This window comes from Phalacrocorax carbo, chromosome 18 (assembly GCF_963921805.1).
Source record: "Phalacrocorax carbo chromosome 18, bPhaCar2.1, whole genome shotgun sequence".
Lineage (NCBI taxonomy): Eukaryota > Metazoa > Chordata > Aves > Suliformes > Phalacrocoracidae > Phalacrocorax > Phalacrocorax carbo.
In genome coordinates this window covers 1,858,663-1,877,809 of record NC_087530.1, presented here as the reverse complement: position 1 = coordinate 1,877,809, position 19,147 = coordinate 1,858,663, and the positions used below count along the sequence as shown (strand labels likewise).

Here is a 19,147-nt window from a genome sequence, read left to right as displayed (position 1 = left end):
AGCAGCAGAGCTCTTGGGAAGGAAGAGCTTGTACGTTTGAAACAGTAGCTGTAAGGCTGCTGTAGAACAAGAACTGTGCAAGCTCTTAGCTATGTAGCATCGCAAGGACAGCTGGTGATTGGTGTTAACCATACGTTGTCTTTTCCCAAGGACCGCCATTTCCTCATCCTGAGAGCCCTGAGGCATGCCAGAAACCAACCAGGGAACAAGAGGTTGTGCATCAGAGCTTTCCAGGACACGGAAGAAGTGACACGGCAAGCTCTCAGCTCCCGGGAACAAGAGAGTATCCATGCCTGAATGGTATTTTCTGCTTTGTACTAACACTCTAATATCAGAAAAATTACAGAAAGAAATTCACCTCAGCATGATGGAGCCAAACAGAAACATCACAGAAAACCACAAGCTTAAGTCTTTGGAGAGTCATCAGCCTTCACGTAAGCCATGTTTCTAAACAGAGAGAACCTGCTGCTGCCCTCATCGCAAGCAGACAACACACCTTGTTGAGGCAGGGCTGCATGGGCAAGTTATGATGGGAGAGAGAATACTGGATGCAAGGAAAGCTCTTCTGCTTCATTTTTGCAACAGCATGCTCCCACCAGCAGGTGGTCTTTTGCCAAGCAGATTTTTATGCATTTTGGTTCATATTTGGCTTTTCATGAGTAGTTAGATCACAGAGTACGTAAAGAAATTTAACACGAATAATTGCTTTAACATTTTGAGAAATTAAATAAATTCTCTTTTGTAGGGAAAGAAAGAAAATAAATCCAAGAAAATGGCAATAAACCTTCCATAGGTTCCTTACACATGGCTTATAAAATAGCTAATAAACACAGCCTCAATTCAGTTACCTCTAAATCTTATTCAACTTAACTATATTAAGGATATTTCAAATCAGAATTTGAATTTGATATGATGTATTATAACACAGAATTTGTTCCACCATAGAAGACTTTCTATCCAAGACTGTTTTATTTTCTCTCTCTTACCTGATATTATATTTAAGCCTTAAGTATGAAGTGTACTGTGCCTCTCAAAGTTAAAAGAAATTAACTGAAAATAGGTGCTTTCCACTGTTTTGTTAAAAAACTAAAAAGTAAAAACAAAGAAACCAACCCCCCTCACGCCGCACCACCCTCACTTTACTTTGAGAATTCTCGGTTTGGTACGTTTCCAGTTACAAGGTCTTGGCTTCCGCTGAGCACAGTTTGAAATAAAATAATGCAGCTTGTTCCTACTGCTGGAACATGCAGAGCAGAGCGTGCAGGCAAGGAATCACTGGCTCTGGCCCAACGCTTCAAACCTGTCTTACACTGTCACTCCAATCTTGGAGCAGTTTATATATAAAGTTGTAAGATAAGAACACACAGTATGAATACCCCTCCCTACCGAAGCACCAGACGTGCTTTTATCTTGGACAGAGGCAAAAGGAAGAGAAATAGCAGAAAGATAGGGAAGAAAACACAACCCTACTTGTGAAATGGCTCATTAAGGAAGGCAAAGTGACAGGTAAGTAATTCTTCTTCCCAGGCTCTGTCACAGAGGGAGAGATTAAACCAACCAACCACACAAATTTTGAAACGCTTTGGATAGCCGTTCCCTTCTTCCCTCCTCTCTAATAATTTACTATTCTTTGCATTCTTTTGGTTTCTGAAATAAACACCTCTCTCTTTCATTTTATTCCATTACCAGGCCTGGATGTATTTTTGCTTATTTTAGTAGGCAGGACGTCGAGCACTTGGCAGATATAGAAGTTAAGATTTTACAAGTTTTCTATGATATTAAACTTTATAATACTTAAATTCTTTCAAGTTAAATGTGGGATTGATTGTAAACATTTAATAATTATTATTAGGTCCCAGAGTCTACTCTAACTCTCCTAGTTTTCCTGACCTTTCAAAATGATATTGTAATAGTTATTCTGAGATAAAGTATCAAGTCTTACTCTCTTTCATTTTTCTGCCCTGTATCGACACACCACTCTTACATGATTTTATGTACATAGTCTCAGCCTTCCCTAGTCTTTACAATTCCGTGAAGCAGTTTTAACCTCAAACACAAAGTAGGTCGTGGTCATACAGTAAGAGAGTAGTTAATACCATACGAAATGGACATGGAGGCTTGTATTTTAGAAAGGATCGCTCAAATACTCAGTCCACAGAACGAGAAAGCAAAATTCGTTAAACCATCTTATGCTCATCATTCATAAAGGACAGCAATCAATACCCATTTACAGAGCCAACAGAAGGAAAACTTAACATTTTCTATTATAAAGAAAATCAGAGTCTTATTGACTGATAAACCTTGAAATGCACAACACAAAACTTTGAACTAAATCAAGCTGTGTGCTTGTTTTGATGTCCAGCCATCTCTAGAAGAGAGTGCTCTAGAGTATTCAGCAGCTTTCATCTCTCAGACCCTTGATGGAGCCTAAGTAGCATTAGGCTACACCTTATCAAAACTTATCAAAAACTGCAAAAATGTGGGCTGTCAATGGATGTTAGCCCACTCCTTCGGTGCATCCAGAGGAGGTCACTGGAACATCCACGTGACAGTATCATTTATCTGTTTTTTCTCCTGTCAGGCAAATTATGAAAAAGGGACTTTGCTGCGGCATAAACGTTTGTACATTTACCTACCACAACCCCAAGACTTTGTGTATCCAAAAAACGCTTTTTCATTTGAACATTAGAGGCCAACAGAAGTTCAGTGAAATCATCACATAGAACCACAGAACTGAGGTTGGATGGCGGACCTAGAGATCATCAGATCATTTCCTACATACAACTGTCATTTTTAAAAAAGTACTGTGAATCAAAGAAATTATTCTGCGTTTTACTTACAGTGCTCAGCTTACTACTACAAATGAGGATGCGGCGTTCATACAGCATACTGGCATAGAGATGCAGCATGTTGTTGACATCGACTGCTACAAAATACTCTGTCAGATTTCTCTGGGAAGAGAGAAAATAATTTTTGATTCACGATATTACAAAAACAAGTGTCCTTAACAAAATAACAAGATTTCATCCTCCTATTACACTACATCCAGTACGTGGCTTAGCAAAAGAAAACAGTATGTCATATTACATCAGACTACTTTAGTACTGTTTAATTGCAATATCTTTCCCCTTTAGGGAGCTAGGTCTGGGAATAATAAAATTGATCATGTTTCACATACAGTTTCTTAAATACAAGGTACTTATCTGAGAAAAAAATATGTTCTATCATGTTTATGGAAACTTCAAAGCTGCCTGAGCCCCCACCCCCACCCCACCCCCCTCCTCCCCCCAAACAAAAAAAATTGCAAAACCCAACAATAAAAACAGGTATTTTAGCAGGCAATTCAAATAAGACAAATTCAAGTGTAAGCTCAGGCTATGCTAGAACAATTCTGATAATTAGAAATACACATGGGCACTTAACACCCAAGCTAAAAGCAGTTACACAAGTCGGCTGAACTCCTCACTTCAGGCCCTCAGAGACACGTTTCCTCTTGGTGGAAAACAGAAAGCACTTCCCTGGGGGGCTGGGGAAACTGAGGAAGGAGACAGATTATCAGCCCTCTCTCTGTGAACACTGCAGTGGGCGCCCGTCTCTGATGAAGACGCAGGATTCAAACATCCAGTTTTACTTGAGTGATGAGTATGTTTACGTAGCGTAAAGAAAATTAACTGCAGTAGAATATTGTAAGCAAGCACACTTGCAATCTGCCTTTAATGTACAGATAGAAAGACCAAGGCACAAGGAAGTAACACTGCTGAAGCTTTACATGTACACTTCCAGGCAGCCCAGGCTGCTTCCCTGCTTTTGCTGCTCAGAATATTAAAAAAACTTATGTAAAAATGACTGTAAAAAAACAAAATTCAAAAAAGAAAGCAGAGCAAACTGCAGAGGAGGCTACAGCCACTTCGTCCCCCACATCATCCCATCAGCCAGCAACATTATCTGCTCATCATTACCAATGTAACTGCCCTGTGCACATGCTGTAGTGGCATGAATCATGCATCATTTACTAAATAATTAAGATGCCTCCTAATAAACAGCAGAATGAGATCCTAAGATCTTTACTGTCAAAACTAGAAAGCCCCCATGTAAATAACTTGATCAAATGTATTATGTTATGAGGGGCTTTTACGGTGCAAGGCAAACAAAAAAGGATTTTGTTTGCAGAAGATATTTTGACTCAAAAAAAAAACCAACCAAAACCACAAAAATAAAAAAGGGGGTGGTGGAATAAAAGGTAATAGACCCAAAAATGCTGAATTAGGGAACTTGTTTCCAAATAGCTTCTTTCAGATATGAGAGAGTTGCTATATGATAAAGACAGTCTCATACAAAAAGCACATGTGAGAGCAAAATTAGATTAGTCATGAATTCAAGTGCAATCTTAATCATCGTTAAATAAAAAAGTGCAGAAAAGCAAAAAGCAAATATGATCTAGAAACTTAAAGAAGCTCAACAAAGCCTATTAGCACTTTTGACAGATCCAAAGATAACTCTAAAACCACCAATACTTGGCCTGAGAAGTCTGCCAAGATGCTTCATACTGTGCAAAAATATGTTCCACAGCTTGCCATCCAAACACAAAGAACTAAAGAAAAATTAAGCATTGTATTTGGAAGACTTTTGCACCAGTATCTACAGAGATAAAAACTGAGCGCATTAGATGAGCTCCAAGCACGTTAATAGAACACACTCATTCCGGACTTTGTTATGGAAAAGCTATAGCCGCAGACAGGTATGCTCAAAGAAGGGGGAAAAAAAAGCCAACACATTTTGCCAAAAACCTATTAAACTATCATGTACTTTTTCTATATTTCTCATCCCATCTGTGCTGATTAGCATGATATTTTTGTCTAAACATAAGCTGTCTTCTCTACGGTTCTTCTTCCCCCTCGCGCCCATCTTTCCACGACGCCAAAACACAGCGCATGACGACACAATTACTGCAAATAGTGTGAATTAAAAGAATTTTTAAGTAACGCTGAACTCCCTTCGATGCCACCCAAATTAGGGGCACGGCACAATCCCTACACTCCGCCTGCAGATGTAGAGATGCGTGTGCATGGATGTGTTTATGAGGCAATGGTATCCACTAGCAAGAAGGAAATAGACACGAGGACTCGCTTTGCAATTATTCTTTCATCAAGTTTATATAGTGAAATACTGGCTTTGACACACAAACGTACCTTCAGACGGAAAGATTTATAAGGTTTTAGTCATCTCTGCTCTCAGAAATTTGCCAATGACACCTGCGAAGCATGTGGGCTGTATGGTAATGTATTGATACTAAGGAAATTCACGTGTGAGCTCTAAGTTTTATTTATAAGAAAGCTGTCATCTCTGAAGATGAAATTGGGACTTACACATGTATTTTGAAAGACATGTCTCGTAAGTGACAAAACCATGAATGAGTTAAATAAATATAAATGAAAGCGTTCCAATTTGTAGTATAATTGCTGTGTATTTTGTTCCCTAGGATTTAAACCTTTCTTGGGAGAGTAAAAAGTGGGGTTTTCAAAATAAAATCTGGGAACAGGTATCCGCAGTCCTCTCACAGCTCAGTAAGAGTACTACAAAACTCCCTTAGGCTCCCTTGAAAGTTCATTGCTAGATCAATCATCTATTTGATCATTCGCTATCTAGTATCAGTAAAAGCAAACGCATGCTGACTTCTGAGATTTAAAACAAACAAACAAACAAAGACCCACACTTCTCTTCCCCATCATCTAATGAAGCATTTCTCACTGAAGGAACACAGCAATAAGCTCCCTCCTCTGCAAAGAGTGAAGCTCAAACGTAGTAACATGGATTACAGTTCCCTTATTTTATTCTGCTCTGGAATGGCTTCATTTACAAGACTTCAGTAAATTTCCTCTTAGGTCAATAGAGCTGAGTCAGGTTTCCTTCTCCAGCCTCATATTGGAAAGCCCTCACCTCATTCTGAAGTTTTTCTTTGAAATATCACGCATTCAAAGTCTAACATGGCTTAGGTTATCTGCTACGCAGCTAACACTCTTTTATAGTGCCATGCTGCTGTTTGGGAGACCAAAATAATGAAGGCAATGCATTTTATCAAACGGTGTAAATACAGAAATAAAAATGGGGGAGGGGGTTTTTAAGAAAAACAGGCAACAAAAGACGTACGTTATAATGAGCGAAAAATCAGGCATTTTGAAATACAGGGTTGAATGACAGAAAAATACACCAGAACACGATCACCAAGAAAACTTCATCATTTCAGACTACCTTACCTGATGTTTCTGAAAAACAACAGCTACTACTAGGAAATTTAGTCTTGCACTGTATTTCCTGCAACAAACCCAATTTATTTCTGAAGTCGCAATGCATTTGCCTATGTTTCGTATAACTTAAATCTTTTTCAAAAGTAAATGCTTGGCTGTTACATAAAGGTGTCCCTGCTAAATGTTTTTGTGACTCATTAAACATATTGATCTGACACAAAGTCAGATAATTCCAAGAAGTTTGTTAGCATTCCAGATAGGTCTGTGCAGCTCTCCATTAATCATTACACACAACTTCAAAGTTTGGCACTACTAAAACTTTTGCTAATATGGGTTTTAAAATGTAATTACTGATAAGATATGTAGAATTTTGAATAAGTCAGGCCAATTGATTAAAATCCATGAAGATTTATGCTCATTTAATGTCCTTCTATTACTCCTAATATGCTCCAATTCTACATGGAAGTTGCATTAACAGACAGATAAAATCCTCATAAGAAATTACACACTACTCATTAGAAAAAAAAAATAACCAAAAGCAATGCCTGGGAAATAGAAGAGAGTCAACTGCCACAACAGTTAGACCAATGGATTTGATTTGTAATATTTTTCTCTCTTACAATGAGCCCTGGCTTTTTAAATTTGGGGGAGAGAGAGAGTGTGTGTTTGTATATTATACACACACACACGTGTTTATTAACTGAATGAAATGTTCTTACGCTTCTGTTCCCAGAGGCGCCCTGGTTCACCCCAGACGCTGCAGAGTCCATCCTTCACCGTGACATCACTGCACAAGATGCCGACACCGAAGCAGTCACGCTCCCTCTGAGGCACATCAGCACCACTCAATGATTCAAAGAGGATGCTTTTTAGCATCACATGGCACTCCCTCCCGTGAAGGCTGAGCGTTCAGCTTTCAAAGGGCTTCCAACTCCTTCTGGCCCAAGGCCTCTGCTTTTATAACAGCCTTTGATTCATGAGCATTCATCATGTCTCCTGCTCAAATGTTTTGGGAAGCTGACTCATACCTTTGAATATAAAGCGCACATCACCAGCAGACATAACCAACAGAGCATAAATACAGCTATACTTCCTGAAGCCTTTAATATGTAGTGTGTTATTAAGCCGTTCCATATCAGTTAAAGCAGGCCCAAGGCAGATGATATACTTTTAATTCCCGCCGCTGGTTTCTTACCACTACTAGCTCGTTTCTCTCTGCCCTCTAATTTGTCAGCCTGTAAAATGGAAATAAACTTTCCTCCTTGCTCTCCAGATGATTTGAGGCTTATCAAACAAGAATTGTTGAAGTTTGAGATGATTAGCATGGAAGAGATTAACATAAAATATAACGCCTATAAACACGTAACTTCATGTCTGGGTTAGGAAAGAACACATTCCAGATTGATAGCTAGTTTAGATTCAGGGACTGACTCTTGAATTACTCCTAATGTATCATATTTCTACAAAAATAAAGCACCTTAGAGGAAAAAGCACTTCTATTAAATTTACTGACAGGATACCTGTCAGTATGAAAAGTCTACAATACAGAAAAGCTAGCAACTATGTTTTTAAACAGACGGAAGAAGTCCCAAATGTTATCCACTATACAAATCATCCACAAACAAGATTAAGTGTCTTGATGATTCCCTTTTTCTTTCTTTCATGCCATGAATTGAGGTATATAGTGCTAAGGCAGACCGCAAAATGTTCAAGAAACAAAACTGAGATGTCAGGCATAGAAATTTGGCTAAGAGACATAGCAGGAGCATATTAAAGAGTATTTAAGAGAAGCAAATGCCAGCATTGTCTTCCCACAGACCTATCATCTGGCTAGAAATCTGAGGCGTGCTCCGACAAGACAAATTCATGAAGCTTAAAAAGCCTCTGAAAAAGTGGCCCTGAAGAAACCAGGTACACTTGACATTTTCAGAAAGCCATCTACGAAACAGAGCATTTTCACGGGTCTCTGGTGTCGTTCTTGCAGAAGGGTCTCCCGGTACAATTAGCGGGTCTGCTTTCTTCTGCCCACATCAATCTGTCCATTAGGACTTTACCCTTAATACATTTCAGCTTTTGGTCACAAATGCAGATTGTCAACTCGAGTGTTATTGTGTAAATGCAACACAGAGGAAGATACTATCACAAAGACAAGAACGACTGCCTGAGCAACTACAGCTAATAATAAACCTTGAAAGCAAAGAGCCTGGATGTTCATCTGAATCAATACAAAATGTTTTAGTAAGGATATCTGATATCTGAATTCTGACAGCATCTTAAAGAACAGGGCAAGTTAATACCAAAGTGGTATTTGGTCTTTCTTAAGATCAGCAACACAGACTGTTGAAACATCGAACTCATTCACTGAAGATACCGAGTATCAAGATTATATCCTTGGCTCGACTAATGGGTAGCCATAACGCTTTAAGAAATAAAAACAACGTGTTGTGTTGAAACATTTCTTTTCAAATAAAATCAATTTCAAACTGCCACGTTATCGCTCCAGTAGGTCCCAACAATTGCTTCCCAAGTTTAGTTTTTCGTTTCAGTTTCATGTTGTATATGTATAAGACTCAAAGTCTCACACCTCAAGAAAAACAACAAAACTATGTAAGTAGTGTGGGGTCAGCAAGGGGAGAACGAAGCATTAACCTGGATGCAGAAGAAAAAATGCTTCTTTAGGTGTGAAATTAAGTTTCTTTTAAAACAGCAGTTCTTTTGGAACTTATGAGAAGAAAACAGACCCTGATTCAAGTTAGGTGAAATACTTCAACAGATTCTTGTCTTCTTTCTGATAAAGTGGATGCAATTCCTTTCCATGGTAATCCTGCATTTTCGTCTAAAGGATGGCTCTCGCGGTTCTCACTCAAATGACAATCGCAAAAGTGCCCTGAAATTCCTTTCAAGAATTTTACATAGGCTTTTTGTAGTCAGCCATTTTCCACACAAATTAACTCCATCGTTGCTCTCTCAAACGCCTTCATGCTGTTATATACAGTTACCAAATCACCTTTCTCTCCCAATTTTGAGTAGGCTAAAACTATAGATGTGTATTTTAAATTTCCTCACTCATTAGAACCAAGAACGGAATGTTAACAGTAAGTAATAATAGAGTGGTGATAATAATAAAAGCTTTACGATTTTTAAATAAATATCCTGACTTACAGCTTAAGATAATTATGCTGTCAATGTTCTGTTCATTTGGTATCTTCTTAAGTAAAATGGCAAACATTGAATTCTCTGTTGTGCTGTACTTGGAAAGGCCCGTACCTCAGGCACTTCTGCAGTTAGCAATACAACGTTTTCCGCCCAATAGGTGGTTCATTTACAACAAGTAATGTTTACTTCAACATCTAGCAATATTTTACAGAATATTATCTATTCCTATCCAAAGGTAACAATTGTTACCTATTTTGCTGCTGACATTGAACAGAAATGGTGAAGCGCACGGTCCTCTAGAGTACTCACATTTTCAGGTATACTCGGAAGCTCTCTGGTGTCAGGCACAGTGAAGTAAGAGTGCTAAAAAAAGAGCAAATATTGATTATTGCAATATTAACAAAAGCAATCTAAATGTCTTGCTTTGTATGAGTAACAGCAGTTGCTCAGCTAAGCAAAAATGACAGAACATTTGTTACCAACTACCAGTATGAGTTCTTCGTCACGGATTTCAAAAGCTGGATTCCCAGCTCACACACGCAATATGAAATGCATTAAGATAGAAAGTATCGAATGCTCCTGAAAACTTATATTACATATTTTTGTTCTTCAGAGACACTGATACAGACAGACTCACACAATGTATGACATATGCCAAGGAAACTCCAAGGCAGTCTGTAATTCAAGCCATCTTTCCACAGCCCGCTGCAGGTTGCGTGATGGACTACAGGAAACAGCAGCAAGCAGGTCCTTTTCCGACTTACAGCACCAGTAAGTTTCATTCAAGGCAACAGTAAAGTTACAGAAATTCACTGAGAAATGCTTCCCAAAGTCTTATGCCTGCTTACTCGAAAAATATTACTAAAGTTCTGTGTCATTTTTATATGCTTTAAAGAACACATTTTGAAAGACTATACTGATCTTGCAATTTCATAATCCATTATATTGTTACTTTTTTTTTTAATTGTCCGCATTCCAAGAGACCAGATTCACTCTAGTTCCCAATCCGACCATGCACGACTTGCACAATTCTTGGTTAAGGCTTTGGGAAAGGAAAGGAAAGGAAAGAAGGCAACTAAACTGCTTTTGTACATCAATGTTGTGTACAATTTACATTATTTTTAAGGTTTTCACAACTTGTCTTTAGGCTACTTATTAATTACTTGCTGAAGTTCTAAAGGCTGTTATAGTCTTGGCACAGTTCCACAACTGGCGCAATTTTCTTGTACATATATATCTCAGACGTTTCAGTGCTTCATGAACAGTCTACAGCCCGAAATAGCAAGCGGGTATAACAGCTACACTGAATATAGACACTAAATGTATAAACACAAATTTTTGCTTTTTGATATATCGCTGTTTTACTTTGGTTGAAAAGATGCAACGTGAAGATACAGGAATAGTATACGCGACTAGATCACATATAGGAACCTCACCCCGACCCCAAAACAGGCTTGTGAACAGCCAGATAAAATGCGTAAAGACACCACAGCTAACAGTCCCCTGGCTGCTTTTTTTATATCCTTTCTTGCTTCATCACCCATGAAATGTCTGAGACAAGGGGAGACCAGCAGCATTCCTTGAAACCGCTGGTATGAAAAAACTGAAATATCCCAACTGATCATTGCCATTCGAGACAGCTCGTCCCCTTAAACAGAAATGCTGTTCATAAAAGAGGTAGCCTCCAGAGGACTGGGACATTTCTACTGCCAGCTGGTGACCTAGCAAGGCCAAACAACTGTTACCTGTCGACTGACATTACAGGGTGAAGTGATGAGAGTAAGCTGCTTGTTGCCAAAAAGTACTTTAGAAGAAGGAGTAAAGGAAATGAGAGGGAGAAGAGAGCTGTGGCTGCACACCCCGCTAGCTTCCACGTGAGCTCTAAATGACTAATTGGCAGCTGCAGCCGAGTGCACCCTAAGTACTCTTCACTACAGCCTGGAACACACGGCTGTTCTGCAAAACTTAATTTGAAGCCAAAATCCCCAAAAGACTAAATTCAAATTAGAATCCCATCAATAAAATCCCACATCTATTCTCCCAGTGTTTTTTGATTAATTTTTTTACAAGATATAAAAATGAAATAAATCCTTTGTTGAGCGAGGTTTTTGTCTGGGGGGGGGAAGAGGAAAAGGGATCAGAAAACACACTAAAATGTTAATACTCAAAACGCTGCCATGACAAGTACATGACTGTTTGCTTTCCAGTCTTGTCCCCTTTGCATACGTGCAAGACCTAGGAGTCCTGCAGGAGCATGGGCAATAAATGTCATGTTGCTGCTCTGTGACCTCTCGCAGGTCACAGACGATACGGTGAGAAATTTCCATGGGGAATATACACAATCTTCCTCCAATCAAAGAACAGCATTTCAAAGACATTTGAGGTTAAGGAAAGGGAAACAGAGGGCCCCAAATGTGAAGAGGGGAATTTCACAGCTCTGTGTCCTCAGAGGAAAACAACATCTGTGTACCGAGACCCAAAAAGGAGAATTGCTTTTGACGTTCCTCTATTATTATATGTAATGAAAATTAAACACCTTAGTTTACCTCTCTCCCACTTCACTTACCACTCCAAGATGAACAGAGGTTCCTGGCTCAGGGATGGTAAGTTTGTGAAATGTTTCTAGGAGGTCACTCCTTTGATTATCCTGAAATAAGAAGGGGGGGGGGGGAAGAGTAGTAAGTAGGCATTGCTATAACAAGCTAAACTCCAAGACAGAAGGGCAACGTTGGTGGAATTGGGGGCTGGCAGAACTTGAAGGTGTAAAGAAAAACGTGAAAACACATTTATACATTAGACTATGAACAGAAATAAATGTAGTTTCCTCTGACAGGTGGGTTTTATAACATGACTTTTTAGAATACTTTTTTTTCCACATGTATTTCTACATACTTCTGCAACCTCTGAGTCACCAACCTATGCACTACGTAGTTACTCAGCTCAGAGCAAGTCAGTTTTCACTGCAAGTTCTTTACAGCGACTCGCTAGCTTAGGGTAAAGCCAAATGTGTTTAATCCATCTAGATAATGATGTGATCCTAAGTGCTTCTTACCTCAAACGTGAACGATCCTGACAAATGCAAAATACAATTATTACCACAAATGGTAAGAAATCAAAGCAGCAACCTAACTGGGAAGATTAAACTGGTAATACTTTAAACACCCGAAGCTAAGCTAGGTGTTGCAATCACGTGATTTCTCTATATCATGAATTATCAGTGCTAAACCTAGAAGCAAATTTTAATGGCTTAGTTCATTTTTTCACTGTCTCAAGACTGAATTTTACTTTGTTTTGCTTTAAAAGCAAAACAACATCTGAAGGGCTTTGGCTAGATGGTGCCACGTGGGTAAGCATTTTGCATCACTAAGCTTAGTTCTACACTTACTTTACATGACAAGTAAACGTGGACAAGACATCTGTCAGATGTGCGAAACACCGCGATACCGAAAGCGCATGGATGTGCTGAATATTGCTCAGGTGATTCAAAAGTCACGTTAAGCCAATCAAAAGGCACAGTACGGGTAACTGCAGGGAAACCATTAGCTTGTGTTCTTGGACCACATCTTTTCCCAAAAATAATTTTAAAGCATTTTTATTTTTCAAAGGCACTTGCCAATTGGCTGAATATGATGTTCTATATTACTGCATCATACACATGAATAATCCACGTGGTCGTCTCTGATATAAGCACTTCTTAAAACAGCTTGTTTTCATTCTCTCCCTCATTTGATATTGGGGCAGGGAAAAAAGGGTTAGTACTTTAGAATAATACCTGTCCTTTTGCTGAATAATCTGCCAAGATATTGAGCAGCTTATAAAAGACTTCAAACCATGGGAGGTAACTAAAAAAAAATAGAAAGAAAGAAAAAGCATTTATTTAACTTGGTAAATTTCAGTTAATAAATCCAAGATTACTGGCCTTTGCTATCCAGATGCATCCTAACAACAGCGTCCGCTGGACATGACACTCTCAATATCTGTTAGGAAAGCTGCATCAGACCGTCCATTTGAAGGAGAACACTGCCAGAAGGTTGAAGCATCCCTTTCCTTTGAGGGCTGAGCTTCAGCATTTACTCTCCCCCAGCGTTTCCAGCCACCTGTGGCACTGAGCACCAAATGTAGCACCGGCTGTAAAACCTGGGTATCAGTGCTGAGAGCTCACCCTCCCCCTCGCCCTGTACACAGCAAACATACAACCCAACGGAAGCTTTAACCTGGAAGAGAAATGGACGCTACGTGATACACAAACTGATTCTTCTGTCAATCACAGATGCTTTCTGAGGCAAATGGATTCTATTTTGATATAGTCAGACAGGATTTAAAGTTTTTATAAATGTATCTGTGTTCATGTGTGGTGGAACATTTGTAACCGTAATTATTTCCCAAAGTATATGTTCAATAACTAGTCTCTGTACAGCTGCTGAGGGTCCCGGCAAACTCCAGAGTTGTTTTGGTTTTGAATCCTGATACAACTGGATTTTTTAAACTGCATGACCAGTATCTCGGATTTTATCTGTTGTCAAATCTTCTTGCACATCCTATTGCATTGTGTGTAGCCCAGCCCTTAGACGGGAGAGTTTCTGTTTGACCTTTTAGTAAATTTGTACTCGACTTACAAAAGTAATACAGAAACAAAATTAAATGTGCAGAAAAATCATGTCTTTTTAATTTCCATCACACTTCCATTCCACAAAATAAGGCGGGTAGCTACGATGTTACTCTTCACTACAGCATGCTTTGGTATGGTTTTGTGCCCTATTTTCATGACACAGTTCTTTATTACAATTCCCTTTTAAATACCAGCAAGGAATTTCCCCTCAGCTGCAGCGAATAGGAAAGCAAGTTTGCGTGACGCACAGACTGATTCTTCTTTTAATCACAGATGCTTTCTGAGGCAAATGGATTCTATTTCGATATAGTTAGACAGGATTTAAAGTTTTTGTAAAATATGACTACATCCAGACACCTATGAAGAATGGAGTGCCCCATGGTCCCTAACTGTACAGCTTTTTGTAATAAATGAAGTGAGAAGCTATATATGAGACAGATAAAGCGAATGGCACTCCATCATTAACGTTTGTTTGAAGCCTGCAAATGCTACTGTAAAATGTAAGTAGCTTATCAAAATATACTGATAAGGAACTTAACTTTTCATGTTATATGACAGTATAATCATTTAAATTAATATGCTCTGAGCATCTTTACAAAGTATGTATTAGAATAGAGCAGGAAGACAGACAATTACCACTTTAAACAGCATTTAAGTTTGGCACTATATTGTAAACAATCAAGAAGGATTAGTTAGAAGATAAGTTTCTTTCTTTCTGTTTAGTTAAATAAACTGCAGCAGAGTTAAAAGCCATTACAAGAGTAACAAGAAATCCTCTCAAAACCTATCTGCTAAGTAGAGATTAAGAACCTGGTAAACAAATCCTCGCAAGGCATCTATCAAAAGAGTTTGAGAAGACAGAAAACCAAGAAGGCAAAAAGCTCCCTGACAGATGAAACCCAAACTTATTTCAGGAAGGCATAGTTAACCTTCTACTTCATTGCTCTGGGACCTTGCTGGAAAACTACATTTACAGAATTAAAATGAGAATCTTTTAAAATATTGCTGTGCTTATAATCCATGTGTCGGTGCAAAAGCAATAAACAAACACAAGCCACCTCAGCGTCTCGTTGGCCAGAGCTGCGGGTCGTTCAGAGCCCCGCCGCCTGCGGGCGAGGGCAGAGCCGGTCCTCAGCACCGCGTGCGACGAGGGGCGCGTGTACCCAACCGGGACGGCGCTGAGCTCCGAAGCCAAGGCCAGGTTGTGTTCCTTCCTCAAAGATTCACTGATTGTCCTCTCAGGGGCCTGTTTGTTCACAGCTAAACCTTAACCTCACTACAGATTCAAGAGAGTTTTCTTTACTGCCGCAATACACCAAACGTGACACGTCTGTAGAGTCTATCCACGAGACTACTCCATCCAAACCCGATTTTAGTTCTTTTACTCAGCACCTAGAAAATTGTTTCTATGATTCAAAAGTCTCATATTCACACAGTGTTGAAACATCAGCGAACCCTCCGTACAAGAGGGAAGGAATAGCCCCGTTGCCATTACACTGGCTCGCTGCTTGCTGGCTTTCCCTTTCTCTTTACTATTATCTTACAACGAACTTCATTCTTGTCCTTTGTTTAACACTACCTCTTCCTTATTTTAATCCATGTTTTCCAAATAATGGTTTAGCATCTCAGCATAACCGCTTCTTTTTCTTATTTTAAGAATAAGTTCCCATTTTGAGGAGAAAAGCTTCACAGTTTTGAAGTTGAGGAAATTAGGTGCTGTTTGAAGCAGACCTCAACACAGCGCAACACACGGGGATCTGGGTAGCTCTTGCTCGAGTGAGGCGCAAGACAAGATAAAACAAACAAACCCACCACAAAACTGCATAAATTATGTAGACAATCTCACTTCAATTTTCACCTCCCTCCTTTACCACTGCAGAATTCAGGATCTCTCTCATCCTGAAAGCTTTGGATACAACAGAAAACTAATTTATCCTGCCATTTTTAATACTTTTACTTCATTACCTATTCCACGTGTGTACTATTCAAGAGTGAAAGAGTTCTGCTTTTATTAGACCAAATCGTGAGCAGCTGAAGTTGCAATTAAAACAAAAAGTTATCTGAATTTATTTCTAGATCTTTGTGAGCAAAAATCCACATCTCTTCCTTTTTACTTTTGCCAAAAAGCAAATCCTTGAGGCAGCCTTTAAACAACCCCTCCAAAGAAACGGAGGTTGAATTTATAACCAAAAACTTTCTGTACCACAGAAACTTAAGTAGCACAACTGGTAGCACTACTGAAGATTTATGGCTTATGACTTGCTCATATTTAATTTGTAACCAAACACTTCCCCTTCCTCTTAGCTACCTTAGAACTTTTGATTAACTCTTGTTTTCACAGGTCATAGGTTAAACAAAGGAAGGGAAGTGCTCCGGAGTGAGATTGCCCAGAGCACCACAGCATGCGAGCGCACGCACCGCGCGCACACACATCCCCCTTCAAGCAACATCAAAAAAGCGATAGACTAGAGATTCTTCAAGGGAGTTGAAGTTCAAAGACTCCAATAAGCATAAATCAGATTGTGGTTGAAGAGTAAACAAAATTTAAAAAAATAAGTATTTCAGATTGCTCTTTAAATTTTAAACCCATTTTCGGTTTCCCCGCGCGTGTATATACACACATACAGTGGTATTTTTTGCCAGAAATCATGAGAATCAAATCAAAGCCTAATCAAATTAGGCTTCTTCAAGCTGCGAGATCGGTTTAGCACTCTGCTTTTCTCTCCCTCTGAACCTTCGACGCAGCCTCAGCGCTGGAGACAGGCCAGTCTGACGGGAAACAAATATGAGCAGAGGAAAATTGCTTATTTTGCTACATAAGGTCTGCACAAACTCTGCTGCACAAGTTGCACAGTACCTTATTCAGTAACTCGTATGTCATCACCTTTTTAGTGCACTCCTTGAAAGTACAAAACATCATTAGTTACATGTGTCATAGCAATTAGGGTCAGTCAAACCTTTAAGACAACAGTGCCGCATTGCAGCTTGTAAATACAAATGTTTCCAAAATGTAGTGTTTAAAGAACAGCGGCGCAAAAACGACTGACAAGCCAGGCTGAGACAACAGGAAAGACACAGAGAGAAGCAAATTAGCATGATAACAAAGCCCAGCAATCCCTGTGGGCAGGGCGTTTGCAGTCAGGAAGAAGTTCACCTTTAATGGAGTAGACTTGCAACAAGTAGAGCCTTTCCTACTCTGACTCCGCAGCAGCTGAAGGGATGGAGGAAGGCAGGAGGATGCAGACGACCGGTGCGGCGGCAGCTGCGAAGGGTACAACTCACCAGCCAGCACGGCTCTCCCAAGCCCGATCTATGCTTCAGAAGTTACACTGAACAGAAGATGTCATCACCTAATATTAGCTGCTACGCAGATGAAAATGCTGTACCGCAGTCAATCTAGCTTTGAATTTTTCAACATATTAATCCACTCGTGCTCTTTAACATATGAAAGGAAAAAACTACTCTATCACAGCAGCACATGTGAGGTCACATTTTCTGACCCCCAGAAAGGGCTGTAACCAAAACTGGAGAAAATTAAGCTAACCCTTTTGAAATAAAGCAACTGCATTTACGTGCACACACATACATACACACCCCCCCAGGGGTGCAAGCACACGTACATGCACATACTGTCATCCCACAGCAAGGAGGATGCAGTAAGAGATGGTCCAAAAGAACTTCCTTTAGGTGATACTAAGTTGCCAACAGCAATGAAATTGGGCAGGAAAGTGCATTTCTGGGATCCTCCTACTCTAGTTAAACTCTTACTACAAAAGCTTTTAAAAATAAAACAAAACCAATTATTAGAATTGTTTAAAATCAACTTTTTTTTGTTTTAATTAATTGAAAAGAAATCCCCCCTCCAGCTGGCTCACACTAGGGAACATTAATTGAAACGAACACTTTAAATTTAGCCAGGTCAAACAGTACCTCTGGATACAAAGCGGAAAGGCCACAATAACACACCAAAAAATGACACCTCATTTTCATTGATTATAGTCCAAGCCCTCTTCTAGCCTGTTTGACATGGGCAATTTTGGCAGTAAAACTTCAGTGTCTACAGCCACACATATAAGTTAGCCTGTGCCAAAAACTATACAGGAAGGCATTGCAGATTTCCCTGCACTGTTATCGTATCCAGCCTACCATGCGATTACCCAGTTCTGGATTTTAAACGAAGGCAAACTTCCCCTTTTACAAACGGCTTAGCTTACTGGAACATTTAAGGATCACGTTTCATATTTAGTGCAGTGCTTTGGCTACTGTCCTATGCAAATTGAAGGGCAAAATGAACTGATAGGAAGTTATGGGACTTCAAGGGGCACGAACACCAGAGCTACTGTTTTATCTCCACCAAAATATAACAATTAGCTTCCAGCAAGCACAAAAGCCAAGGAAGTACATACAAACCCAAGACGACAGCTCTGTTACAGTGGTTGCCTATAGGTAAAGACATGCAACTAATTTAGACAAACACAATTGCCCAACAGTAAATAAGAAAATGCAACATCTCTAAGAATAGCAACGGGGAAATCTGAGGAACATATCTACACCAGCATCCAGCTGATTTCTTCATCAAGTAAAAGATGCCTTCCTCAGGAAGAAACAGCTGCTCCTTATACAGTTCTGAAGCACTGCTAATGAATAGAGGTTTTGATAAAAAATATACTTTCTTGAAATGTGAAAATTTCACCATTATCATATCTCTGGATATTTTTGAGCGCTCATTAGAATGAAGGAGATTTGTAAGTTATAGTATGTACCGCTCAAAATCACTGTAGCTATCTCAGGGATACCATGTACATCCAAGGTCAAGTGTAAAGAGAGGCTGGGCAAACAGGGAAACACAGTATGAGACTAGGAATTTTACTTACTGTTAGAAAGGTAAATCTCCAATGAAGTCATCTTAAAAAGGGAGAGATTTTCCAGTGTTAGTTGTACCAGACAACCGAGATGGAGGAAGCAATAGCAAGATAACCGAAGTGTGCAAGAGCACGTGAAAGCTGAACTCATCAAAAGGAACTCCCATGGAAGACCAAAGAGTTGGAGAGTGTATTGAGAACTTGGGCAGCAAAAACGTTACACGTTCCAGTGTAACAGCAGCAAACCCCAGTGGCAAGGGGGACCTTTTAAATGA

General features: G+C 39.4%; 1 protein-coding gene across 5 annotated transcripts in view; it reads right to left on the bottom strand.

Annotated features, from left to right (window-relative positions):
* Positions 1 to 19,147, bottom strand: part of DENND1A (DENN domain containing 1A) — a 215,555-nt gene that overhangs the window by 112,689 nt on the left and 83,719 nt on the right. For all 5 annotated transcript variants that reach the window (XM_064468569.1, XM_064468570.1, XM_064468566.1 and 2 more), the window contains exons 6-9: positions 13,174 to 13,243; positions 11,968 to 12,048; positions 9,711 to 9,764; positions 2,841 to 2,951 (exon numbers count right to left, since the gene is read on the bottom strand). In XM_064468569.1, coding sequence (XP_064324639.1) covers positions 2,841 to 2,951; positions 9,711 to 9,764; positions 11,968 to 12,048; positions 13,174 to 13,243 — 316 coding nt within the window. The remainder of the gene's footprint in view (positions 1 to 2,840; positions 2,952 to 9,710; positions 9,765 to 11,967; positions 12,049 to 13,173; positions 13,244 to 19,147) is intronic.